The sequence below is a fragment of the Xiphias gladius genome, chromosome 19 (genome assembly GCF_016859285.1).
Source record: "Xiphias gladius isolate SHS-SW01 ecotype Sanya breed wild chromosome 19, ASM1685928v1, whole genome shotgun sequence".
In the NCBI taxonomy this organism is placed as follows: Eukaryota; Metazoa; Chordata; class Actinopteri; order Istiophoriformes; family Xiphiidae; genus Xiphias; species Xiphias gladius.
Genome location: NC_053418.1, coordinates 29,003,507 through 29,027,614, shown reverse-complemented (window position 1 = coordinate 29,027,614; position 24,108 = coordinate 29,003,507). Strand labels below are relative to the sequence as shown.

Sequence of the window (24,108 nt, the reverse complement as noted above, 5' to 3'; positions counted from 1 at the left end):
CAAGTCCACAAAGCTGCAGCTCATTAAGCTCATTGCTCTGAGCACATGGTAAATAACTGAAGGGGACTGTATCAACATTTTTATCAACTCAGATCTTCTTTAAACTGCAAAAAAAATGATTTGTAAGTGGGACATGTCACCCCCATCCCCAGTGAAAGTTATGCTCTTGGACACAGTGTCTCTGTGTGTGTCTGATAAAGGAGTCACGGATTTTATAATTGCTTTTGTCAGATGTTAAATTTCAAACACAGTTTCCTGCAACAGTGGTCAGTCTACTGTGAACCAGGTGCAGCAGATATCTATATAAATTTCCATATTTTCCATCTTTGAACAGGAACACTTTAAAATATATGTTCAGGATTCGTACACATTTTGGTACTTTTCAATGACTTTAAAGCCAGTTTTCATTACATTCTGTGATTTGTGTGTCTACATTGAAAATATGTATAATACATTAACCAGATTAATTCCCAAGTACATTGACTGTAGGACTGGGTGATAATTCAATATCTTTTATCAGTTATCAGTTAAAGTGCACTTCAATGATATGATCATATCATATGGTCATTATATTCTGCTACAGAAATTAATGATTCAGTAGTACTTTGTTACAAAAAAACTAAACTACATTAAAGTTACTCAATGATTTGTTTTACAAGTTTGAACAGTTTTGTCTGATGTAATGCATTACATTGTTCACTGCACTGAAAATTTAAAATCTGATTATTTTACATTATTTTTTTCACTTTGCATGTAAGTGCCACAGAAAATTGTTGGTATTAATATTATGGTATTGTGATCACAAAAAAACAAAACAAAACAAAACAAAACATAGATGAGAAATGTTTTGCACATTGCAGCATGCTGGCATGCTGGTCATTGAACGAGGGTGATGTGTCTGCGAAGCGGACAATGGCTACTGGTGGGACTGCAATTCAATTCGTCAATGCCCACTGGACGTGTGATCAGAGCAGCCCACTCCTGACTCGCATGTGCTGTTTTTGCTGAACTGGTCCAGCTCACATCGGAATTCACATGAAAATGTATAAAAATTTCTTTATCTATTCACATTTAAATGATTTAATAATTGATCATATTTTTGTGATAATTACATAGTTAATTTTGAGCTTCATTAGTCTTAGTGAGTTGGGTCTCAGACATAATTTTGTTGTGATCTTAAAGACAGTTCACAACATTTACATAGACTTAAAAATAAAATACATTATTTGTTACACCAATAGGCCACATTTCTCACCAGGGTGGTGATAAGCTATTTTATGGGGGGATGTCTTTCAATAATGTAACGTGAAGCAAGAGAAAAAAGAAAGTCATGCAGCAAAGAGAGATAGATGTATTTTATAATGCATAACTACAGACAAAAACCAAGAAATAATGAATAAAAGAGCTCATTATATGTCTGCTGAAGCATAGATTAGGTGAAGACTCAGTGCTCCTCTAAGTCTTTCAGTGGACATCTGACTCATGTGGAAACACGATAAATCTGCGGTGAGGCCTCTCATGGTGCTGCCTCTCCCATGTTTCAAATGTTAAGTATTTTCCCATGCAATCCATATTGTACGTGGTGTTTTCAAAGCTATGGCATATAGTGTCCATGCATAGCCTGAGATGTAGAATGGATGTCACTCCAGACAAGAGAAGGTTCTACTGTGGCCTGCCACACAGGGATCATTATATCTGAATGATTCTATCTTAAACATCGTGTGATTTTTTATTTCCATGACTCTTCCAAATCCTATGGGATTTATGTTTTTCTAAAACTTTTCAGGCCTAGAAAAAGTTATTTTCAAATTCTGTAACTTTTCCAGGTTTTCATGACCATGCAAACACTGATATAGCATGAGACCAAACGTGCAGTTTTCAGCAGTGCTACTCTTCAATTTTAACTGCGCAAAAACTTAGTATGGACCATTTGTAAGTAATGATAAACACAATTTTCCTGTTGAGTGACTAAAAATGAGGAACAATTTCCTGAATAATAACCCACCGAGCCTCAAATATAATACTCGAGTAAAGACCAGGTCACACACAGAACAAATACTTATCAGCCACAGGTTATGCAGCCTACCATTCTTGATGACCAGTGACGTGGAGGTTGAGCTGGGGGGTCCAGAGGTGTCACTGGTCTCAGGGCTGGATAGGGTTGTTGGATTGCGGCACCAGGAGGTAACCGGGGCCCTTTGGGTAGGCAGGAAGTTGATTGGCTGGGAACAGTTCTGAAAATACATCACAACCCAATCAGAAATGCTGCAAAGTGGTACCAAAAAGTACCACAAAGTACCACAATACAACTGTCCTAAAAAAAAAAGCCTAAACACAACAAATGTGTAAATAGGGAATTTATTTTCTGATCTGTACTGATGGACCTGATCACTGCTGTGTGCGTTTTACTCACTCACCGTGAAAGATAAGGCTTTTCTCTTTTCTTTGATCCTCTTTATGGCATTCCTCACCTAAATGAGAAGCAGCGTTTACACCCACTGGTTTGCCCAAAAGGCTGGCAGACTCACATACCGTACAAAGATACATTCTGATATTCTGCTGCAGTGGCGACAGGCAGTGGCACTGACAGTTGACTGAATTCATTCTTACCTCACTGTTGTAAACAGCATACACTAAGAAGATGTACAGGCCCTGTAGAGAGGAGAGAGACACGTTAGAAAGCACATGTAAAAGATGTGGAGAATTGGAAGAAAATTAACACCATTCATAAATCTTTTGTCGACAGTATGGATCTTCATCAAGTCCATTTAGTGCTTCACTCTGTCATCTCAGTCAAATGATGCTTTTTTTGTCTTGACCATCGAAAACAGAAGTACATATTGCTAAATACCTCTTCATGCTCTCCATATGTGTTTCTACTCCCTTTTGGCACAAACTTCAGTTGGATTCAGCAGGGTGTGGCACCCAAATCTCATCTGAACTGAATCCAAAATGGATTAGGGAAAATCCAGAAATGTAATTTGGAAATAAAAGTTTTTTCTTTGATTGCAGTTTGTTGACCACTTGTGGTGATGTATAGAAGAAGTGGAGGTACCAGAAAAATGCAATACCTTCACCCAACCATCAGTGCTCCACTGCAGTACTACTAGCTCAAACATCTCTTAAGGCTGGGTTATGCTTGAAAAGAACAAGTTTCCACAAAAACAATTTCAACAAGAACAGTCTTTCCTGGAAGGCATTCCTAGCATTGCACTCAGAAATAGCTGTGTAACAAATGAAAAAAAGAGAGCTTATGAGAGAAGTTCAAACTCTGCTTACTTTTTCAATGGGGGTAAATGTTAGCTTGTTGCTTTCAGTAAGTTACAGAAATTGTTGGATACCCCTTACCTCCCCCAGTTCTGAAATTTGAAAAAGTTTGGGAAAAAAGGGTTTCAGAGGCTGTGTGACCATCTGACAAGCAATTCCGTTGAAGTATAATGGTGCCTTTAGCTGCCATTTTTGTTAAGAAAACCCTCCTTTGGTCTGAATCATAGTATCTCTGTTCTTTAAAGTTGTATCAAACTCAACAAGAATTCCAAACTAAATCGCAAAACACGTTGTTAGTTGTTGCCTTCATAACAAGCCATACAGGCAAGTTATGATCTGGTATCCCTATCTATAGGGTAACATCATATGTCAGTACCTTCCAAAGTACATTTGACCTTTATAAAAATGATTAATTGAGTGTTTTCTGATCTGCTACTTCTATGATTAAGGGTTGGTTCAGTTTAAGCAACACAGGAAAACTGTGGTCATTGTTCAAAGAAACCAAAGTTGGCCGTTGGTATAGGACACAGGATGCAAACTGCAGTCTCCTGGTGTAAAAGTTAGACGCTATGTTCACGCAACCATCCATCCCGACCTCCTCTCTAAGAGGTTTTGCGGTGCTATAACATCACGCTACTTACACCTTTACCTCTTAGAGAGTCAGTCACATGACCAACAACTAATGTTTTCATTATTCTGCTGAAGAAAAAAGAAGGGAGTTGCTGATTGGGTGGAAAAGAAGATTAACTGATGGGTTTTTGCTGCTGTTATCTACGAGCCCTCAGTTTACACATCAGAAGACAGATCACTGGAATTCAGGGCCTACTTTGTCTGCTATTTTGGAGCAGATACTTACATGCAGCCATGTTTATATGTATAATGTGATTAAGGCAGTGATATTAGTAAGGTGGAGCCCAAGTAGATACCATGTTCTGATTATGTTTGGGCGATGATATTCATAATCAGAGTAATGGGGACTATTATTATTATTGAAGGACATTTTAGGACACATTAATCTAACTATGATTCCATCTGAGTTTCCATTGTTGTGATTTTTATAAATGTTTTCTGGGCTACAGAAAACCCAACTGTGCTTGCCATTTTAGTGACTGTTGATCAACTTTCTTTAAATCTTCACTTTGCTGATGCTGCGGTAAACAAAGGCTTAAGTTTACGTTGCAAGAAATTAAGCATGGTATAATCGCAACATTTTAAAAAATTCAGTATTCTATAGCATGGAAAAAGCAATATTACTACTATGCACAACTCATGGAAATACTTTAATTACTTTAATTGATTATTGATTATAATTTCATAATTATGTGCATGTAAACAGCCATTGACAGAAGTATAATTAGTGTCCACTGCAAAAGAAGTGGTCACACTGTGTAGACTTTGTTTAACCTGCACAGCAGGATTACTTACAATATGTCTAAAATCTGAAAATATAGCTATAGTATTACATTGACCAGATAATTTAGTGTCGATACCAGTGCTGGCCGGTCAACAAAAGGTGCACATGCAGTGCCCCACCAGCCACAAAGTTTAATTCAGATTAGCAAGCTTAATAAATTATTTATAAATATTTGAAATTAGTAAATTACTAAATTTTTACAGTTTAGGCTTTTTAATATCACTTAAAATTACGTCATACAGTATGAAATAAACAGCAAAATTAGTCTATTTTGTATTCTCATTCCTAATGGGCATCATCCCAGCCATACCAATTCAACACAAGCTTCATATTGGCCCCACTCCATCTCATAAAAGGGGTGTAAAAAGGACGCAGAAGGCAGCACCCTAAAAACAATAAAACAACAGGTATCACTGTGTAGCCAATCATGGCCTCAAACTGTCCCTGTTTGTATTTCTCACACTTTCAGTATTTGTAGCTTGTTATCAGAGGAGCACAGACTTTTAGCCACTCTATTCCACTCTTTTAAGAAATAAATTATTAAATTAGGTCCAATATTTATGCTACCAATTACTGAGGGATGCAGAGTGTTAGTTGGAGCTCTAACTTTATGCACTATTGCATATTTGCATTGCAGTACTATAACAAATGCAGCAGGCGATTCAGCATTTATATTGAATTTCTAGAGGATTTTTCTGCTTGGTGGGAAAAGAGACAGTTAGATTAAGTAGCTGAGCTGAGCTGTTCGAGGGAGTATGTTTGCTTTTTTGTTGAGTAAACGTAACAGTCTTCTGTCGTTGAAGTCAAAACGTAGTGCCCCACACCATAGAACAACATTGCTTATATGCAAGCAGAAGCCCTCAGTGCCTGTAACCTCAACCGAGTAAATGATCACCACCTGCTCCTGGTTGATCCAGAAATTTGGCAGACAGAAGCATAAGTGGAAGTTTTGATGACAGATAATATCACATGGTGAGACCGCCACACTGTAGCTGAGGGTTTTATTGAATTGAATTGATTGGTCCTACTACTGTTCCCTCTCTGCTTCCATGGCCCTCAGATTCTCCATCATAATTTGCTTTTAGACTGTTGATGCAACACAGTAAAAAAAGATTTTTTTTTCCTGGTACTAAGAAGAAAAAGGGCCCAGCATCATCCTTCTACCTACATGAGGAAGTACTCCTACTGTAGTGTTATCTGCCCTCAGCTGGACACTGGCAGTAAATCTAAATTAACTAGCAGACTGAAGAGCTTGGGGTGGGGTGGGGGTAAGAATGGAGAGAGAGAAGAGCAGAATGGGTAGAGAAGGTAAGCAAAAACAAAGCCAGTATATAGAATATAGAAAGAGGCAAGAAGGTGAGGAGAGAGAGAGGAAGTGAGTGCTGTGTTATCAGGGGAGGAATGCTGGAGGTTGATGTGATATGATGACCTGTCGTTCAAAGGATTCACAGCGCGGTCGCAAAACACCACACGTTCTCTCTAGCTCTCTGGTCTGGATGGCTAGCTCATTCTGATTAGAGGGGGGGGTAGGAAGAGCTTGGGGAGAGGTGGGGAGAGAGGTACAGAGGAGAGAGAAAGCAAAGACAAAACAGAGCCAGTATATAGAAAAAAGGGGAAGGAGGAAGGAAGAGGAAGAGAGAGAGAGAGGGAGAGAGAGGAAGTGAGTGCTGTGTTATCAGGAGGGAATGATGGATGATGTGATGTGTGATGAAGGATTCTGGCCGGTCTCGCCAGCCTCATGCTCTTCGCCTCTCTCTCTCTCTCTCTCACACACACTCACACACACACACACACACACACACACACACACACACACACACACACACACACACACACACACACACACACACACACACACACACACACACACACACACACACACACACACACACACACTTACCCTTCTTTAACTATATTTGTGGGGACCCATCATTGACATACTGTATTCCCTAGCCCCTTATCCTAACCTTAAAAATCACAACTGAATGCCTAACCCTAACCCTCACCCTAACCCTGACCTAAACCTAATTCTAACCCTAACCCTATAAACAAGTCTTAACCCTAAAAATTTAAACTTATGTTGCCCAGAATTGGGGTCCCCACAAAGCTGTCGGACCCCACAAGTGTAGTGGGTTCCAAGTTTTCGAACCCCATGAATGTAGTGAAACAGCCTCCCCCCTCACACACACACACACACACACACACACACACACACACACACACACACACACACACACACACACACACACACACACACACACACACACACACACACACACACACACAAACACACAACAATATGCATGAATACTGAACAGGTCTCGGAAATGTGCTCTTGTGCATGTTTTGTTGATGTCAAATGTTTGACCTACAATATGTACTACAATATAACTGCATTGTTTATGAGTTAGTTCTCTCTGTTTGCTTCTGATATCATCGTCTGGGATTCCACTGCCATAGTGCTCAGTTAATGACATTTTTACTGCATTTTGAAGTGAACTTCTTCAGCATGAAATACGACCAGCTCCTTAAGAAATACAGTGAGTTTTTGGCAGACTGCCCTATTAGTCCATATAGCCAATCAGTGATGTGTATCCAGTCCATTGTTTCCTCTTATGATCTATGCTAACATTATGCTAAAATTATGTAGAATGATAATGGACTACTATCATCATCCAATGAAACAAGCCATCCCCATCTCTAACCAATGAAAAACAAGTCATCCACCAGAAATTTGGCAGTAATTTTTGATTAAAATCTAAACTTTGACAACCAAGTACAAGGGGTTATTCAGTCTTGTTTTTAATCAGTTGAAAAGCATCTCAAAAATCAAACCATATCTGTCTGCCATTGACCTCGAGAAAGTAATTCACGTCTTTGTTTCATCCCGTCTGGATTACTGTTACTCTCTATGTTCTGCACTCAGTAAAAAAAAACACTAAATTGTCTGCAATTAGTCCAAAATGAGCTGGAACTGGAACCATGAGAACACTTTACTCCAGTTTAAGCATTCCTTCACTGGGTTCCCATTGCTTCCAAAATTAATTATTCAAGTGGTAGAGTGCATTCGGAAAGTATTCAGATCCTTTCACTTTTTGCATTTTGTTATGATGCAGCCTTATGATAAAAAAAGGCTGAGAGAAATTGGGAGACACCTGAGCAAAATTTAAAGTTTCATAGCAAAGGGTCTGAATACTTATGTGAATGTAATATTTCAGTTCTTCCTTTTTAATAAATTCAAAAAATTCCTAAAATTCTCTTTATGCTTTGTCAGTATGGGGTATTGAGTGTAGACTGATGAAGGAGAAAAAAAGTTTTTTAAATTTTAGAATAAAGCTGTAAAATAAAAATAAAAAAGTGAAAACAGTGAATACTTTCCAAATGCACTGTATACAACTGGTAAGGCTCTACAAAATTGCGAAAAGCATTACACTATTCAGCCACAGTATACAGTATATACTGTGGCTGATAAGTGTATAGAGCTGTATGTTGTTTGTTTCATCTGTCAGGTCAGAGGATATTTTAACTTTAACTGTATGAGTTTCACATGTATATATTTAGTTTTAGCTGAATGAGTTATAAAATAGTTTTGAAATTAAAATTTGTCATTCCTTTCAAACACTTCACATTGTACGTTATATTCATGCATTTTTGAATGCCACTTGTACTTGTTTTCTTTAATGCGGAGTTACTGTATAATGTGTCCATGCTAACATTATATATGTTTATTCTTGTGCACAGGTCTATCTTGAAAATGTCATTAAGATATTTATCGCAATGAGATTATCCGTAAAAATAAAGGATTGCATACATTTTAAGTTAATCAAAATGCCTCATTACCCTAAATAGCCCACTAACACACACACTAGAGCAACAAAAAATACTCAATGTGCACAACGTGTGCAATCTATGTAGTACTTTCAGCATATTCATCTCAGTGTTCCCAAGTCAGATCTGTGTAGATGCTGCATTATGGTGTGCATTGCTGTCTACTACACTACTTTTTGATAAAACCACCGGGGGGTGCCATATTTAAACCTGCAGTAACTGTTTTTTTGTTTTGGTCTCTTGGGGGCAGCAGAAACAAGGTAAACCACAACACGGACATATCACCTTTTAAGTTGATATGGTGAACTTATTGGCAAACTGTTTATTTACACACCCAGCATATACAGAGCAATATTTTCATTTGTGAATCGTGTTAATGGCCCAAAGCTTTTTCACTGAAAACGGCTCCCAGATCAGTAAAACTGGGGGCCAGACAGCTAAGCAATGATCTGAAACTCTGTAAACCTGAGAGGAGCTACATTCAGATGATGATTCTCTGTAGGTTTATCACTATGAGAGACGCCTTTTCATTGTCACATTGTTTTCACATTGTAATTTGATACATTGTTATTATCAAAATATTGATTCAAGATATTGATCAAAAGTAGAATTACCGCCTTGCGGCTGTATGCCTCTGCCAACCAGTCAAGTTTCAGCTTACATCCCTGTCTGTTGTTACTCATATAATAAATGTAGCGAAGACTTTGAAGGAATTTAATAAGAGGTATTAAGTGTATTTTATCATTATTACCATATGAATGAATGAGTTCTGGCCAGAAAAGTGTTTTATGAAGTCACAGTCCCCTTGAACTTGATCACCAAATTTTAATCAGTTCATGTGGACAAGTGAAATTTCCTCCAGGCATTCCTGATGTACCACATTCACAAGAATGGGACAGATGTGAGGTCACAGTGACCTTAACCTTTGAATTTTGACTTCCAAAATGTAATCAGCTCATCCAGGTCAACAATGAACAGCCATGGCTGTAGCGGGCACGGAGGCATATTGAACAACCGTGGTGTATGTATAATTGCTAGGACAGCTTCAAATAACTAAAATTAAACCATTATTCCTGATTGTAAAAATAATTAGATTTGAGAATGAAAATTAGGTAAAGTTTTGCAGATATTACATATCTTTATTTGGGGGGTACTGTGGCTCTGGCGGTAGAGCTGGTTGGCTGCTGATCCCTTGGTTGGCAGTTCCAACATGTTTTTGTTTATGTACCTGGAATGCATTGAGAGCAATGAAGACATAGGCAACTACAACAGACAGATGGACCAGCACTCCACACAGCCAGGTCAGACCCAGCACTGGCAGCAGGATGAGAACTGGACGGGTCACAGCCCTGCGAACATACACAGAACGCACATACATGAGTCATAAATGCAGTGCATTAAGAAAGTATTCAGAACCCTTCACTTTTTTTTAGCATTTAGTTATGTTGCAGCCTTATGCTAAAATCAGTAAAATTCATTTTTTTCCTCGTCAATCTACACTCAATAGCCAATAATGACAAAGTAAAAACAGTATTTTAGAAATTTTTGCAAATTTATCAAAACGGAAAAACTGAAATATCACACTGAAGAGAGTCTTCAGACCCTTTACTCAGTACTTAGTTGAAGCACTTTTGGTAGCGATTACAGCCTCGAGTCTTCAAGTCAGGGCTCTTGCAAAGCAACTCAAGGACATTCAAAGAACGGTCCCAAAGCCAGTCCATTGTCCTGTTGGAAGGTGAACCTTTGGCCCATTCTGAGGTCCTGAGCACTCTGGACCAGGTTTTCATTAAGGACATCTCTGTACTTTACTCCATTCAGCTTTCCCTCAACCCTGACCGGTCTTCCCGTACCTGCCACTGAAAAACACCCCCACAGCATGATGCTGCTACCGCCATGCTTCAACGTCGGGATGGTATTGGGCAGGTGATGAGCGGTGCCTGGTTTCCTCTAGACAGAGGCCAAAAAGTTCAATCCTGGTTTAATCAGACCAGAGAATCTTGTTTCTCACATTTTGACACTCCTTTGCAGTCTCCAAGTGGACTTTAATGTGTCTTTCGTCTGGCCACTTTGCCATAAAACTCAGATTGGTGGAGTGCTGCAGTGATGCTTGTCCTTCTGGAAGTTTCTCCCATCTCCGCATAGGATCACTGGAGCTCAGCCAGAGTGACCATCGGGTTCTCTCTTATCATGGCCCTGTTCCCCATGTTGCACAGTCTAATCAGGCAGCCACTATGCTCTTGGAAACCTTCAATGCAGCAGAACATTTTTCGTAGCCTTCCACAGTTCTGTCTGATCTCCTGTCTCTGAGCTCTGCAGGCAGTTCCTGTGACCCCATGGCTTGGTTTTTGCTCTGACATGCATTTTCAGCTGACCTTATATAGACAGGTTTTGTGCCTTTCCAAATGTCCAAATAAACTAAATTTACCACAGGTGGACTCCAATGAAGGTGTACAAACATCTCAAAGATGATCAAGAGAAATGGGAGGCACCTGAACTGTTCCTTTGTAATAAATGTTCAAACATTTCTAAAATTCTGTTTTCACTTTGTCATTATGGGTATTGAGTGTAGATTGATGTGGAAAAAATGAATTTAGAATGATTTTAGCATAAGGCTGCAAGATAACAAAATGTGAAAAAAGTAAAGGGGTCTGAATACTTTCTGAATGCCCTGTATGTACATGTATTAAACAGACTGCTGAAACAAAACATAGTTCACATAGTGTTGTGGCACCATTTGATTCCTGTGTACTACACAAGTATAGACAGACAGAAGGACCCAACAAAGTGGAGTTTTCAAGGTATTTTGATGACATTTTCTTCTCGAATATTTCCTCCTTGAATTGACATCAAACATCTCTGCACAGCTATAGATTTTACCGCCTACCACAGTCATACTTCTGTTCCTTTGCAATCATCCTTTCAATGATCCTGGTGCTTATACTGCTAATAACCATTTCATGGGGTAAAGCAGAAAAGGTTGCCTTTGTTCAAACCACTATTGTTGTCACACTGCTGCACCTGGGTAGAGAGATTGAGTTTTCAGACTGCACTGTGTCTGCAAGGACAAAGCCGGCACTCAAAATAAAAGGGAAGAGAAGGCTCTTCCCTTTTATTTTTGAAAGTCGTTTTCCCTCTAATCTCCCGAATTCACATAACATTCTCGAGCTGGCAAAGAAATCTACTTTCATTCAATCTGTTTGTGAGGGAATGAAGAGACATAGTGAGAGAAGGAATGGCGTTGTGGAATTCTCGTCAGACTAAGACTAATGTGTGCAAAGAAATTCTGGATGGTTGAGAGATGCTGCATGTTGGGTTGAAGGACTTTTTACCTGAATTGGAAAAGAGATCCTAGTCTCTCCTCAGCCATAAGATACTGTATATTAGTAACATCTACCAATACTAGTGTTCTGACCTATGTCTTAACCTCTGAAAGAGCACATCAGTACTGACAGAAAAATGTCTCTAATACACATGCCACATAGACGTTGTATATCCATTTACTTATAATCCTTACATTTGATGCTAAGTGCAACATTAGGAAGATTAAATGATGTTATGCTGCACATGTATTGTCAGGGTGAATCAGCTAATCACAGGAAGTTATTCAATAAATTAAACGGTTCATCTAAATTACAAAAACGTAATTTCTCACTTGACTCCTGTGGTATGTAGTTACAGATAGTTTTGGATTTATTTGTCCAGGTTTCGATATATCTGTCTCTGAGATTTCTGCCCCCACCAAAATACAATGGAAGTGAATAGGCTTTAATTTGTGGTGCTCACAGGATTGAAAAATTAAATTTAAAAAAATTCAACATCAGCCCCTCCTCCCAGAATAATTGTTCCCACTGCTCTGGATTCTCCACGGATCTAACTGTCAACAGTTTTCATTGGGACTATTTATTCAATAGAAAGTAGTTCCAAAGAAAACAGCTCAAAGCAAGGTCTGTGGTTTGTCAAGGGTAATATGCTCTTTGGTAATTTGTGTGAACCGACACATTAATGTCAATGCACATTTATGTTTTGTAAGAAATAATTCTGCAGCACCATGGGAAACATCTGTGGCTATTCTCCTAGAAATGTCACAAGCCGGCATACACAGGTATATTGTAGCAGAATTACTAGAAATATTTTTCTATCATCTGGTAACCATAGCAACGTAAACATACCTGACACAAGGAAAGGGGAAGTTATGTTTGCTACCCAGCCTCTGACTGGCTGTCATATAGTTTTTGTATAGTTGAAGCAGAGTGGCTACAATAGGAAAGGAAATTTTTGTAATGAGGAGGCAGAATTGTCTCTTTACTACAAGCTGGCACTATTTAAAGGATAAGACTGGTGATATTCTATATTTTCCTTACTGTAAACAAATCACATGAAAAAACCAAAACCAACAATGAATGTATTCTACTAACAAGTATTGTCTGTGTTTCCAAAGCCTGATATATCTCATTCCTCTGTGTTAGAGCTCCATTGTCCAAAAAATATTAAAAACACATCAATGAGCCACACTGTTTCACTGCATTCCTTCATTACCATGAACACACACTGTACTTTATTTTGACTCAATCCCATACGCATCTTCCTGCTGCTGGAAATACTACAGCACCAACTGTGTATCAATCTGCTGCTGAAAGTAATCCTTAACAAATGTACTACTTCAGGGGTTATCTCGGAACTCAATCAACTCAGTATGCAGAGAAACTGTAGTGACCCGTAGGGGAGATCGTCTGAGTTTCCACTGAGAATTCTGTGACATTTGGTTTTCAATGCAGAATAGAACTTGTTTTCTCAAGTTAAAGTCCTTAAAGTGTGTTTGGAAATTTTCAAACAAAGCTTCTCTAGGAACTCAACATGATTCTGAAGCTGATTTTTACCTCTGGTTTGTTACAAAAGTTTTGGAAAGTGTAGCACACCCTCCTGTATGTCAAGTTTAAACACCTCCACCTGAAAAACAAGCACTGCAGACATGAGTTCACTCACTGCGTTTCTGCCCTGAAGCTTGACATTAAAGTCATTGAGGTGGGATGTTATATCTGTCGGAAATGCAACTCTTTCCATTTTCTCTTCATTTTGGAGGAAATCCACACACATTTTCGCTTTTGCAAACTTTTGCTCAGACAGGAAGGTTTGAAACTCTGTGTGAATGCCCCAAAAATGCTCCAGTAACCAGCCTTTGTGGATGATGCAGTGATATCATATCAGACAAGGGTGGTAAATATTTCAGCGTCACACTAGTCCTGACTCTCTCCCTGTTATGAATGGTGCTTAACATGCTATGGATCTGAACATGCTTCAGATCTATTCTTCCATCAGAATGCATTTGTGTGATGGCTTCATACATATCCTCCCCTCTTGTGTGGCCATAAAGGGATGTTAGTCCCAAAACATCTTCACAAAACTCTTGTTTTTCTTCATCACAAAATCTAACATATGAAATCAATTGTGCATTGTGTGTGTTGTCTGTTGATTCATCCAAAGCAAGTAAGATGAACTGTGCCTTCTTTTAATCTATCACAAAGTTGCTATAGAAAATCTTCAGCAAAAACTACTTCAAAGGAATCTGACAGTGGTATCTGATTTATTTTCTCTTTCATTTCATCCCTTTGCTTTCCTTCTAGCAATACCTCCATCACATCACTCAAACACAACAAGCCCTTTTCGGACACTGAAGTAATGAATCACTCAAACACTTTTTCAGTATTCAGTGTCCAAAAAGGGCTTCTTTTGTTTGCCCAAGACCCATGCTACTCTCAGTCAAGCCTCCATTGCCAGCTCTTGCTATGACATTGATTTTACAATTATTCTGCTGGAGGCTTCATATGACGACTTCAACTGGTTTAGTTTTGTGGTTCTTACTTCCGTGTTCTGAGGATAGTTTTGTTCAAAATAAGCATGTTTGGTGTTGGCGTTACCACTTTTCACTATGGCCACTGTTTGATTGCGAAGCAGTGGTTTCATGCTTCCCTGAGGTGAAAGTAGTCCACTCATCCTTAAATGCATATATTTCACTGTCAACTTTCTTTTTTTTTTGTATTGGCAAGTTTTGAACATGCCACTTTACTTTTTAAACTAAAGCTCCTACTCCTGATGTGACAACAACCTTGCTAACTGTAGTGATTTGTGGGCAGCTGAATGATGACAGTTGAGGTGACGTGACAGGAATGTGTCAGTGGACAGGGAGCAGTCCAGGTTAGGTTGTGGTGAAAGTTTGTTCCCAGCAAGAATTAAGCTATATTTCAGTTTGGACCTGCACCAGAGTCCGACTATTCAGTTTGTATGCACTACTTCCTCCTATTTGTTTGCTAAAAAATAAAAGTGACCTGCTGTTTTAAGAAATTAATGAAGCTTTTTTAAAGATGAGATACTGTATTACTGACACATTTTTTTGACACGTGTATTATTGACACAAGATTTATGACATCAGAAGGAATAAATTGGTTTGACGCTGAGAGACACAGACAGGGTAGGGAAGTCCAAATGTATTGAGAGATGGACGAACACATTGTTGGTTTGGGTCTTTTCACAGGATTTGTTGACAGTGAGGAAAACATGGCCAGCCTTACCCTTTAACTTGTTTAGAAATCATAAAAATGGCAGTATTTCTGTAATATGTGGTGAAATAACTGATGTCCATTTAGAAAATAACAGAAGTAAGTATGGGTTCCTTGGCCAGTCAGAACTGTGTTTCAAAAAAGGCCCTATAACAAAGATGAAAGATGTACAGTACATGTGTTACAAAAAGGCCTTCAAACAGACCTCAGTAATTAGGCTGTTTCAGTGAATGGCAGAACCTTTAAAGTTAGTATTTTAACTTCACTGTTGTTCTCAAAGGTAATGTTTTAGACACTAACCATGTTGTAAAGTTTATAAAAAACTTTCCAACACTACTGGAGGGATCCTATAACATGAACACACTTATGAACACACACACACACACACACACACACACACACACACACACACACACACACACACACACACACACACACACACACACACACACACACACACGTACAGACACACAGTTGTGTTGGGACCAGGTGTTAAACTGATAAGTCCTTACAACTCCCACAGCAAACTCCAAAACCTAAACTCCCATTCTCTCACACTCTGTCTATTCATTCTGTCTATTCACTATTGCTGGCTGGACCAAAAAGGAATTAGCAAGTGTGTATGTGAGTGCGTGAGAGAGAGAGAGAGAGAAAGAGAGAGAGAGAGAGTGGTGGAGAGAGCGTGGGCACATGAGAGTCAAAGACTCATGGGAGAGAGCACAAAAAGCAGGAGGAGAGAGAGAAAATGACAGAGAGAGGCAGAGAAGCCATTGCATCTCACCAGGTGAGGTCAAAGGTCTGCATCCTTGATGCTGAGCTTGGACTGAGCATCTTAGTACGACGACGAGCACTGGAAACGGTCACCATGACAACCCGACACAGCACAACTGCATTGACCTGAAGGCAGAGGACAACAGCATCAACATGGCCTCCAGCAAACATGAGATATGCTGCTGCACATCCACTTGGCCTCCAGCTTACATGTAGAGGAGGGAGAGTTTACCCTCCTGCTCAGGTTGCAGGAAATCACATCACAGAAAACAGTATTAAGTGATGTACATTATTTCTTTTTTTCATTGCTCCCTTCCTATCGGAGATGGGAAAACTAAAATATAGATAAAATATAGAGGGGAAATGTATAGCTCAATCTTGATCTAGAAGCCATGTCCTCCTTTAAACTTTTCAAAATAAACTTTTAAATTTTAAAGGTAATGGTATAATAGGTCATTAAAAACACCATAAAAACACAACAAACAACTTCAAATTTTTCTAAGTTTAGTTATTTGTATTTTTAAATCTCTTTGTCTCTTTAAAGTCTCTATTTATGGTCTAACATAAACATAAACATTACTGGATACCTGTTACAAAGAAATATGAGGAGGTAGAGGAGGCAGACATACATACATACACAGATACACACACACACACACACACACACACACACACATACAGAGTACATACCACCAAGACAAATATAACAGGTCCCACAAAGGCCCAGATTGTGTCGGTCTTCACATTGAGCCAGCAGTGATCATCTGCCTTGTACTCATCCACTGATATTGCCAATGTTACACCAACTATCACAACAGGTAGTCCTGAAAAACAGTTAAATTAAAGAAAATGAACTGTGCTAGTGCTGAAAAAAAAAAATTAAGTATGTTTAAAGATATTTATGGAACAGTGACTGCTGGAGCATTTATTGAACAGAATATTTAGTCTGTTCTGTTCTCTTGGTCTATTTAGTCTGAAGGGGAACATTCAGCACGTCTGTATAGAGAGCTGAGAGGATCAGCTGAATGTTTGTGGTGGTTATTCACATACTGTTCTCAGCTCATTATGTGACATAACACATACTCACAGATGGATTTGGGAACATGAACAGCAGCTGCCGCAGCTGTTTTTTTTTTTTTTTAAACTGGGTTAAGGTTGCAGTATAGCATATTATATCACATAATGCTAAAGTGTTGATATAAGTTAACATTAATAAATCATCTTTAGAAGAATTATAATATATTGGAAATAAATAGCATGAATAGGCAAGACTAAAGTTTAAAGTTAGTTTAAAGCCACTAGCCACTAGCAGCCCCAAGAGGCTTAGATGTTCATTACACTCCCTAATTAAAATAGCTAAGAGGGTAAAAATGTACAATTTGCCCTGAGGAGACAGGCCAAGGGTCATTAGGAGCCATGAGGAATGCTGTTTTCAAAATGGAAAGCGTGCGTCCTCTGGGGGGGCTGAGTGTATTCAGTATATTTCATAGCATCTGTCAGTCATATTTTAATAACTATTTTGATCCAGCACAAAGTTTGGCTTGATGGTGTTGCTACAGAAAAATCATAGTATCATTACATTGGGTTCATCAACAACACGTTTTACAGATGTCTGGACAGCAGTTAAGATGCTTTGCTCAAGACCAAGGACAGATGACAGACTAGCATTGCCATCCTAAGGCCAATGGCAAAAAAAATCCCCTTCAGTAAAGCCAAAAAGGACACATTGGTGAGAATCAACATGATTGCATGGAATGGAATACATTCAACCCACAGTTTCTTTCTTTTTAGTACAATTTAGATTTTTCAATACCTGAAGCGTTGTTGAATTTTCTTTATATTTATATTCTGTTCCTTTGCCTCACTGTTGTTTAGACTGGAGTCCCGTGATCACTTCTTAAGTGATAACTGTGTATACTGAACGGATTTATTGCCTCTGGACTAACATATTACAAGTTTTACACAAGTTTTACATGAAATCATTAAAAAAATCCCATTACAAAAAATTCTATACAACAAATTTGTATTCAAATGGCAATATCATAGCCGGCATTTTAACTGGCATTCTGGTTAATTCAATCTAAGAGAAGTACATCTGAGTCTCTGCTGCCATGTGAAGATGCCTGTTTGTGCCCTACTCAGCTTTTGCTAAACACTCATTGACTGTAGTGTCTGACAGACAGACTGATGTCAATACGTAGTGATATATGTCCTTCAACCACACTGTGCTGCATTACTCTAGAGACGGAATAGTTTGTCACAGATTTTCAGCTTTTTTGTTTGACAGTCTATTAAAAAGTTTTCTCTTGGCTAGCAAGCAGTCTCCTTCTTCTCTGCCTTTTCCTGGTGCATTTTATATGTTTCTTGCCATGCTACCACAATCGACTACGTCAATCCTTGAACAAGTTCAGTTGCGCCTGTTAGTTTCTCTTTGTTCTAGATGCAAACACAAAGGGAATCGTGCTGATCAAAACATTGTTTAATAGTGCCACTAGTGTTAAATATTGTATTGGGCTTTTAACATGGAGTCCAAGCTGTCACTATATAAAATTAAAATTGATCTTTATGAAATTATCATTATTATTCGCCCTTATTTTGCCTTGTCCTCCTTTAAACTAATTTAAAAGATTACAGTATAAAAATCATTACAAATGACATAAACAACAAACAATTTCAGTTTTCTAAATTTATTTATTTGTATTTTAAAACCTCTTTAAAGTCTCTCTTTATGTTCCAACATAAACATAAACATAAACATAAATGACTGGACTAACTATGAAAACACGAACAAAATGTGAACACTTATTGAGATTACTAATATGTCTTAAAACCACAATGTACTGTAATACTTTAGAGACAGGATAATGTGTCACACTTTTTCCTCTATTGGGTGGACCACGACAGTGGGGCCAGCCCTATAAACACAAATGTCTGTGACTGACTGTGACAAAGTTACACCATTGGTCAGCTGAATACTGTGTGACTGAGTGATGAAGTTAAATCACTGGTCAGCTGGCCAAGTGTTAGAGTTTCTCCATTGGCTGCTGCTTTTTTAAAATTGTTAGTGTATTTATAAATACATTTAGTAACTTTTGAGACCCTTTAGTGACCGTTTTTCAAAAAAACACCTCGTGATAATTCCAGGGAGTTTATGGACAAACCTTAGCTACTTTCCTTAAAACAGAGTCAACAGTATTGCCCGGGGACCGTGAGGTCAGGCTCTCCCTCCACAGACACACCTTTCCATGCATGTCATTCAACTGACAACAGGGCAGCTAACATAGACGTTAATGAGCTTCTAACTTTCTCTATGAATGAATCATTTTATAAGTAAATAAAGCCAAAATCACAGCATAGCTGTTGTCTTCAACTTATGTGATTTTGTCAGATGACATGATATCAAATTATAAAATCAGGATTTGACCAGCGCAGCACAGCAGCTTGGAAATGGCTCGGAAGTGACTGCTGGTTTACATGTAGTCTTAATGGGTAACGTTTCAGTCAGTATTTCATACTTGTTCTGCTCTCTGACAACAGAAACATGTAAATGAGAACAGCTTTATTGGGAATTCTGCTGTATTAAAATACAGTAGAGAGTAGGAGATAAGCAAAAAGAGGGCTGAAACCAGTTGGCACTAGGAAAATGCAAATGCGATGCGATTACATAATGAATATGTTAATTAGCGTATTGGGTCATCTAGCATCATTTAGCGACTTTTCAAGCAGGCTTTAGCTACCTTCCACTGAAAGTAGTTGTTTACAAAGGTTCCACAACAGTCTTCAACTACGTCCTCATTTTCGTACCATATGGTGTCCGTATACTAGGTTTGTCATGGTCTTGTTGTTTGACTACTAAAATGTTTTCTCCTGTGATCATTGTTATTCTTAATTGTGATTTGAAAAAAAAACTTGCAATGTTTAACATTTGTTTTTATGTTTTCATTTAAATGATCCAAAAAAGGAGAGGCAAAGTTTGTAAGTATTTGATGTAAAAAAAAAACCAGGCAAATAAATGCACATTTTAAAATGTGACAGCCACATCATGTTGAGATGCATAAGTCAGTCACAAAGTTCAATCACTAAACAACTCCACCAAAATTAGATGCAGTAGGATTTAGCTGTCTATAACATACCTCTTAAATGGATTTGGATAATAATTAATTAGTGGAATAAACAGGAAGAAAAGCTTGATTCCTGAATGTTTTAAATTCAAGAACAATTTGGTTAATATGTATCAAGTGAAAGCTTAAGTTTAAAACAACTTTTACTCTGATTTGTTTTAAGAGTACAACTTCATTATCTATAGATAAAGATCATAATTCTGGTTCAATTACTCTCATTATCATGAAGTGATAAAAATGTATATGTTGAAATTACAACTAAATTTGGGAAATTTTTACTAGGGTTAGGAACTGGTGTGATGATGTCAGGATGCAGGACCATTGTGTGCAGGATCCTGATTATGTGATAGTATGGTGGCATATGCAAAATGTGCCATCTTTATTTTTTTTTTTATTGCACTACCTTATTCACTAGGTTATAAACCAAAAACACTTGATGTTTGTGATGTTGACAAAATTCTGATATGAGATGACTGGATAATACAGTTGTAAAATCTTGGCTTCTCAAAGAGTGTCTTAATTATAGAAGCTGTAAGTCAAACATTTTTCACCAATCTCTGCTGCTAGACCAGGCATCAGTAACAGTGTTGAATCATTCTAGATTTTAGAATTCATGCAACTTAAATCCAAAACTAGAGGCAACCAGGTCATAAATCATTCTGCAAGTTGACAAGCCACTGAAGAGAGATGAGAGATTACCCCAGCCAATGATGTAGTAGAGCTTCATCCTGCGGTCCTCACTGATGTTGACAGACACAACTTTGCTCCAGAGCAGCAGGCCCTCCACCAGCATCCAGGAGAAGGAGGCCATGAAGAAGAGGTGGAGAAGTGTAGTCACCATGAAGCATGCTGCCTGCAGGATTAAAAATATACAATATACACTTGACGAGGACTTTATTAGGAACACCTGTACACCTGCTTATTCATGCAATAATCCAATGAGCCAATAATTTGGCTGTACTGCAATGCATAAAATCCTGCAGTTACAGGTCAAGAGCTTCAGTTAATGTTCGCATCAAACATCAGAACGCGGAAAAAATATGATCTCAGTGACTTTGACTGTGGCAAGATTTTTCGTGCCAGACAGGCTGGTTTGAATATTTCTGAAACTCACGCACATCAGTCTCTAGAGTTTACTCAGAATGGTGTGAAAAACAAAAAACATCCAGTGAGCAGCAGCTCTGTAGACAGAAACCTCTTGTTGATCAAAGAGGTTAGAAGAGGACGGCCAGACTGGTTTGAGCTGACAGAAAGGCTAGAATGTGAAACTTGAGGCAGATGGGCTACAACAGCAGAAGGCCATGCCAGGTTCCACTCCTGTCGGGCAAGAACAGAATTCTGAGGGTGCAGTGGGTACAGGCTCCCCAAAAATGGAAACTTGAAGACTGGAAAACCATAGCCTTGTCTGATGAATCTGGATTTCTGCTGAGGCATGCAGATGGTATGGTCAGATTCCATGGCCCCAACCTGCCTTCTGTCAACTGGTGGTGGCGTAATGTCGTGGGGAATGTTTCTTGGCCCATACTACTAATCAATCATGGTTTAAATGCCACAACTTATCTGAGTATTGTTGCTGACAATGTGCGTCCCTTTATGGCCACAATTTACCATTTTCGAATGGTTACTTCCAGCATGACAATGCACCATGTCACAAAGCAAAAGTTGTCTCAAACTGGTTTCATGAACATGACAATGAGTTCAGTGTACTTCAGTGGTTCCAAATTTTCTATTTTCAACTTAAGAACTGAAAAATAGCGGTATAGACCTTCAGTAAAACGTTTTGGTTAAAGGCCCTAAAAACCTACTTTCTCAATCAGCTTCTTACAGTAAGTGACAGGTTCCTACATAAACACAGCATTTTCTGCCAAAGTTATAACAGTTTTGTATGTATGCATTAGGGCTGTCAATTTTTATTTGAAAATTCGAAAATTCGTTTGGACTTGGGAAAAAATTAAATATTCATACTGTAATGGCGTGTTTGAATTCAAAATTTATAGTCAACAACTTCAATACACTGTTTGAGGTAGTTTACGTTGTAGTCCAGCAGAGGTCACTCTTAAAATCCACTATCAGCTTACCTATTATCGATATTTATTTTTAATATTTATTAATAAGCTAAACAATAGAATTAGAGGAGGACATTAGTAACCAAAACCATGCTGATAAGATACTCACAACACTGAAGCATCTGATCAGTGTGCTGAAGTATGATGGCAAAAATGCCAGCAAAGATGAGGCTGTTTGGCGACAAGAGCAGCTGCCTTATTCATAACAGCCCTAGTATGTATTTTGCATCTAATTTTGTATGTACTCTTTCTTTATTGTATGGGCAGGGCTCATTGGGATAAAATTAATGTCATGTACATCATTTCTGTGCACCAAGCAAAGTTAGGCAACATCTGAATCAAAAAGTGATGACAGTTATGGGGTTGTTTGGTCATGCTGCAAGCACTGTTAGTAAAACATGACCAAACCACACCCACGCATTCCTGACTGACTGACTGGCTGATAAATAATAATTTTTGATAAGTAGTAACTACAGATATTGTTTTCACAACTTTAACTTTGACGTTGCTTATTAGTGTTTAACGTTAACATTGCTTATTTAGTAATTAAAATTTAAAATTTTAATATTTTTAAAAAATGTAACCTGCACCAACTAGTGGCTGACTGTGTCTGATTGCTGTTTAGTGCTGAGGGGTAGGGTATGGTGAACTTTTAGAATATTTTTGCTGAAAACAGTGGCCTACTACAGCTGAAAACAAGACTGAGGCACTGAGGGTGGAACAAAAATAGTAAAGTTGTGGGTCGTAAAAACAAAACAATGAGCTGTAATAAGCTAAAAAGTTGTATTGACCTCAGAGGAACTGTAGAGTTGGTGATAATTCTCTGTGGGCTCATTAGTATAAGCGACCCTTTTCACATTACAAAGTCAGTTGATCAGTTGGTAATATAAAAAAATTTTGATTACAAATTTTGAATTTTAAACCAAGTTTTCAGGGGCTTTATACCCAACACATTACATCCTTTTTTCAAAGACATGATGCCTGTTCTCAACATTAGAAATAATGTTGCTGGCATAAATCATCTCAGAACCTGTTGCTTTTAAAGTTACCATTCAATATACAGTAGTTATCCTACTTATTTGTGAACAGTGAGTTTGAGTAACGTATAATAACCCTCCAATCATGTCTTGTCTCTGCATTAGACTGTGGTCTATTAAGGCCTCTGTGGCCAGAGAAATTAGACTTCATTCTTCACATTTTTATTTTGTGAAGAATGAAGAAATATTCCTTTTTTTTATATTATTTTGTGAGTACTCCATCTAACACACTTCAAATTTACAAAAAATGTCAAATGTGGATTCTCACCTCATTGGCTGATGCCCAATCACTGCAGATCAACAACAGCTCAGCGGTGCCCAGAGAAACAATCAAGTTCTTATGGACAGTTGTACGGTCTGATTTAGGGACACTGCACAGGTACACACACACACACACACACACACACACACACACACACACACACACACACACACACACACACACACACACACACACACACACACGTGCACACACACACACACGCACACAAATAAATGCATGCAAGCACACACAGCTTAAAGTATCTAAGTGAGATACAGAGCACAATTTTCTGTTTTTTTTTTCATTTATTGATGTGAATCTGGCAGAGTTTTATGAAATGCTTTTCACCCTCAGCACTTTACGGAGTGCACTCTGTGACGTTGGTGACTCACCCCACAGCAATGAAGAGGATGAAGGTGAAGAGGAGGCCACACAGAGATATTCCACAGCTGATGAACGTCAGCACCTGCAGAGCGTTTTCGTTCTCTGGGCTCCTCTGACGAAGACATACACACAGAGCATGAGCTGTAAATAGCGGCACATACTGTAAATGAAAGCCTACACAAAATATACAGTGATAATTTGAGAGAGGAATGTTACCTGGGCTTCATAAACCTGCAGCAGCAATGCAAAATTGGTGGTGTGGTTGCAGTGGCACACAGTGTATCCATTTTCTTTGGACACTACCTCACAGCCTTTGGTATTCCACCAACCACCAGCCTCCGGACTAGGCAGACACAAAAAGCACATACTTACATATCTACATATACACAGGAATGCCAAGAATG

At 38.4% G+C, this 24,108-nt stretch overlaps 1 protein-coding gene across 1 annotated transcript in view; it reads right to left on the bottom strand.

Annotated features, from left to right (window-relative positions):
• adgrd2 (adhesion G protein-coupled receptor D2) overlaps nucleotides 1-24,108 on the bottom strand; it is a 53,131-nt gene that overhangs the window by 8,912 nt on the left and 20,111 nt on the right. The window contains exons 13-22 of the mRNA XM_040155171.1: nucleotides 23,921-24,047; nucleotides 23,713-23,816; nucleotides 23,327-23,429; nucleotides 20,655-20,808; nucleotides 16,525-16,658; nucleotides 15,845-15,960; nucleotides 9,738-9,858; nucleotides 2,611-2,652; nucleotides 2,418-2,471; nucleotides 2,087-2,234 (exon numbers count right to left, since the gene is read on the bottom strand). Coding sequence (XP_040011105.1) covers nucleotides 2,087-2,234; nucleotides 2,418-2,471; nucleotides 2,611-2,652; nucleotides 9,738-9,858; nucleotides 15,845-15,960; nucleotides 16,525-16,658; nucleotides 20,655-20,808; nucleotides 23,327-23,429; nucleotides 23,713-23,816; nucleotides 23,921-24,047 — 1,103 coding nt within the window. The remainder of the gene's footprint in view (nucleotides 1-2,086; nucleotides 2,235-2,417; nucleotides 2,472-2,610; nucleotides 2,653-9,737; nucleotides 9,859-15,844; nucleotides 15,961-16,524; nucleotides 16,659-20,654; nucleotides 20,809-23,326; nucleotides 23,430-23,712; nucleotides 23,817-23,920; nucleotides 24,048-24,108) is intronic.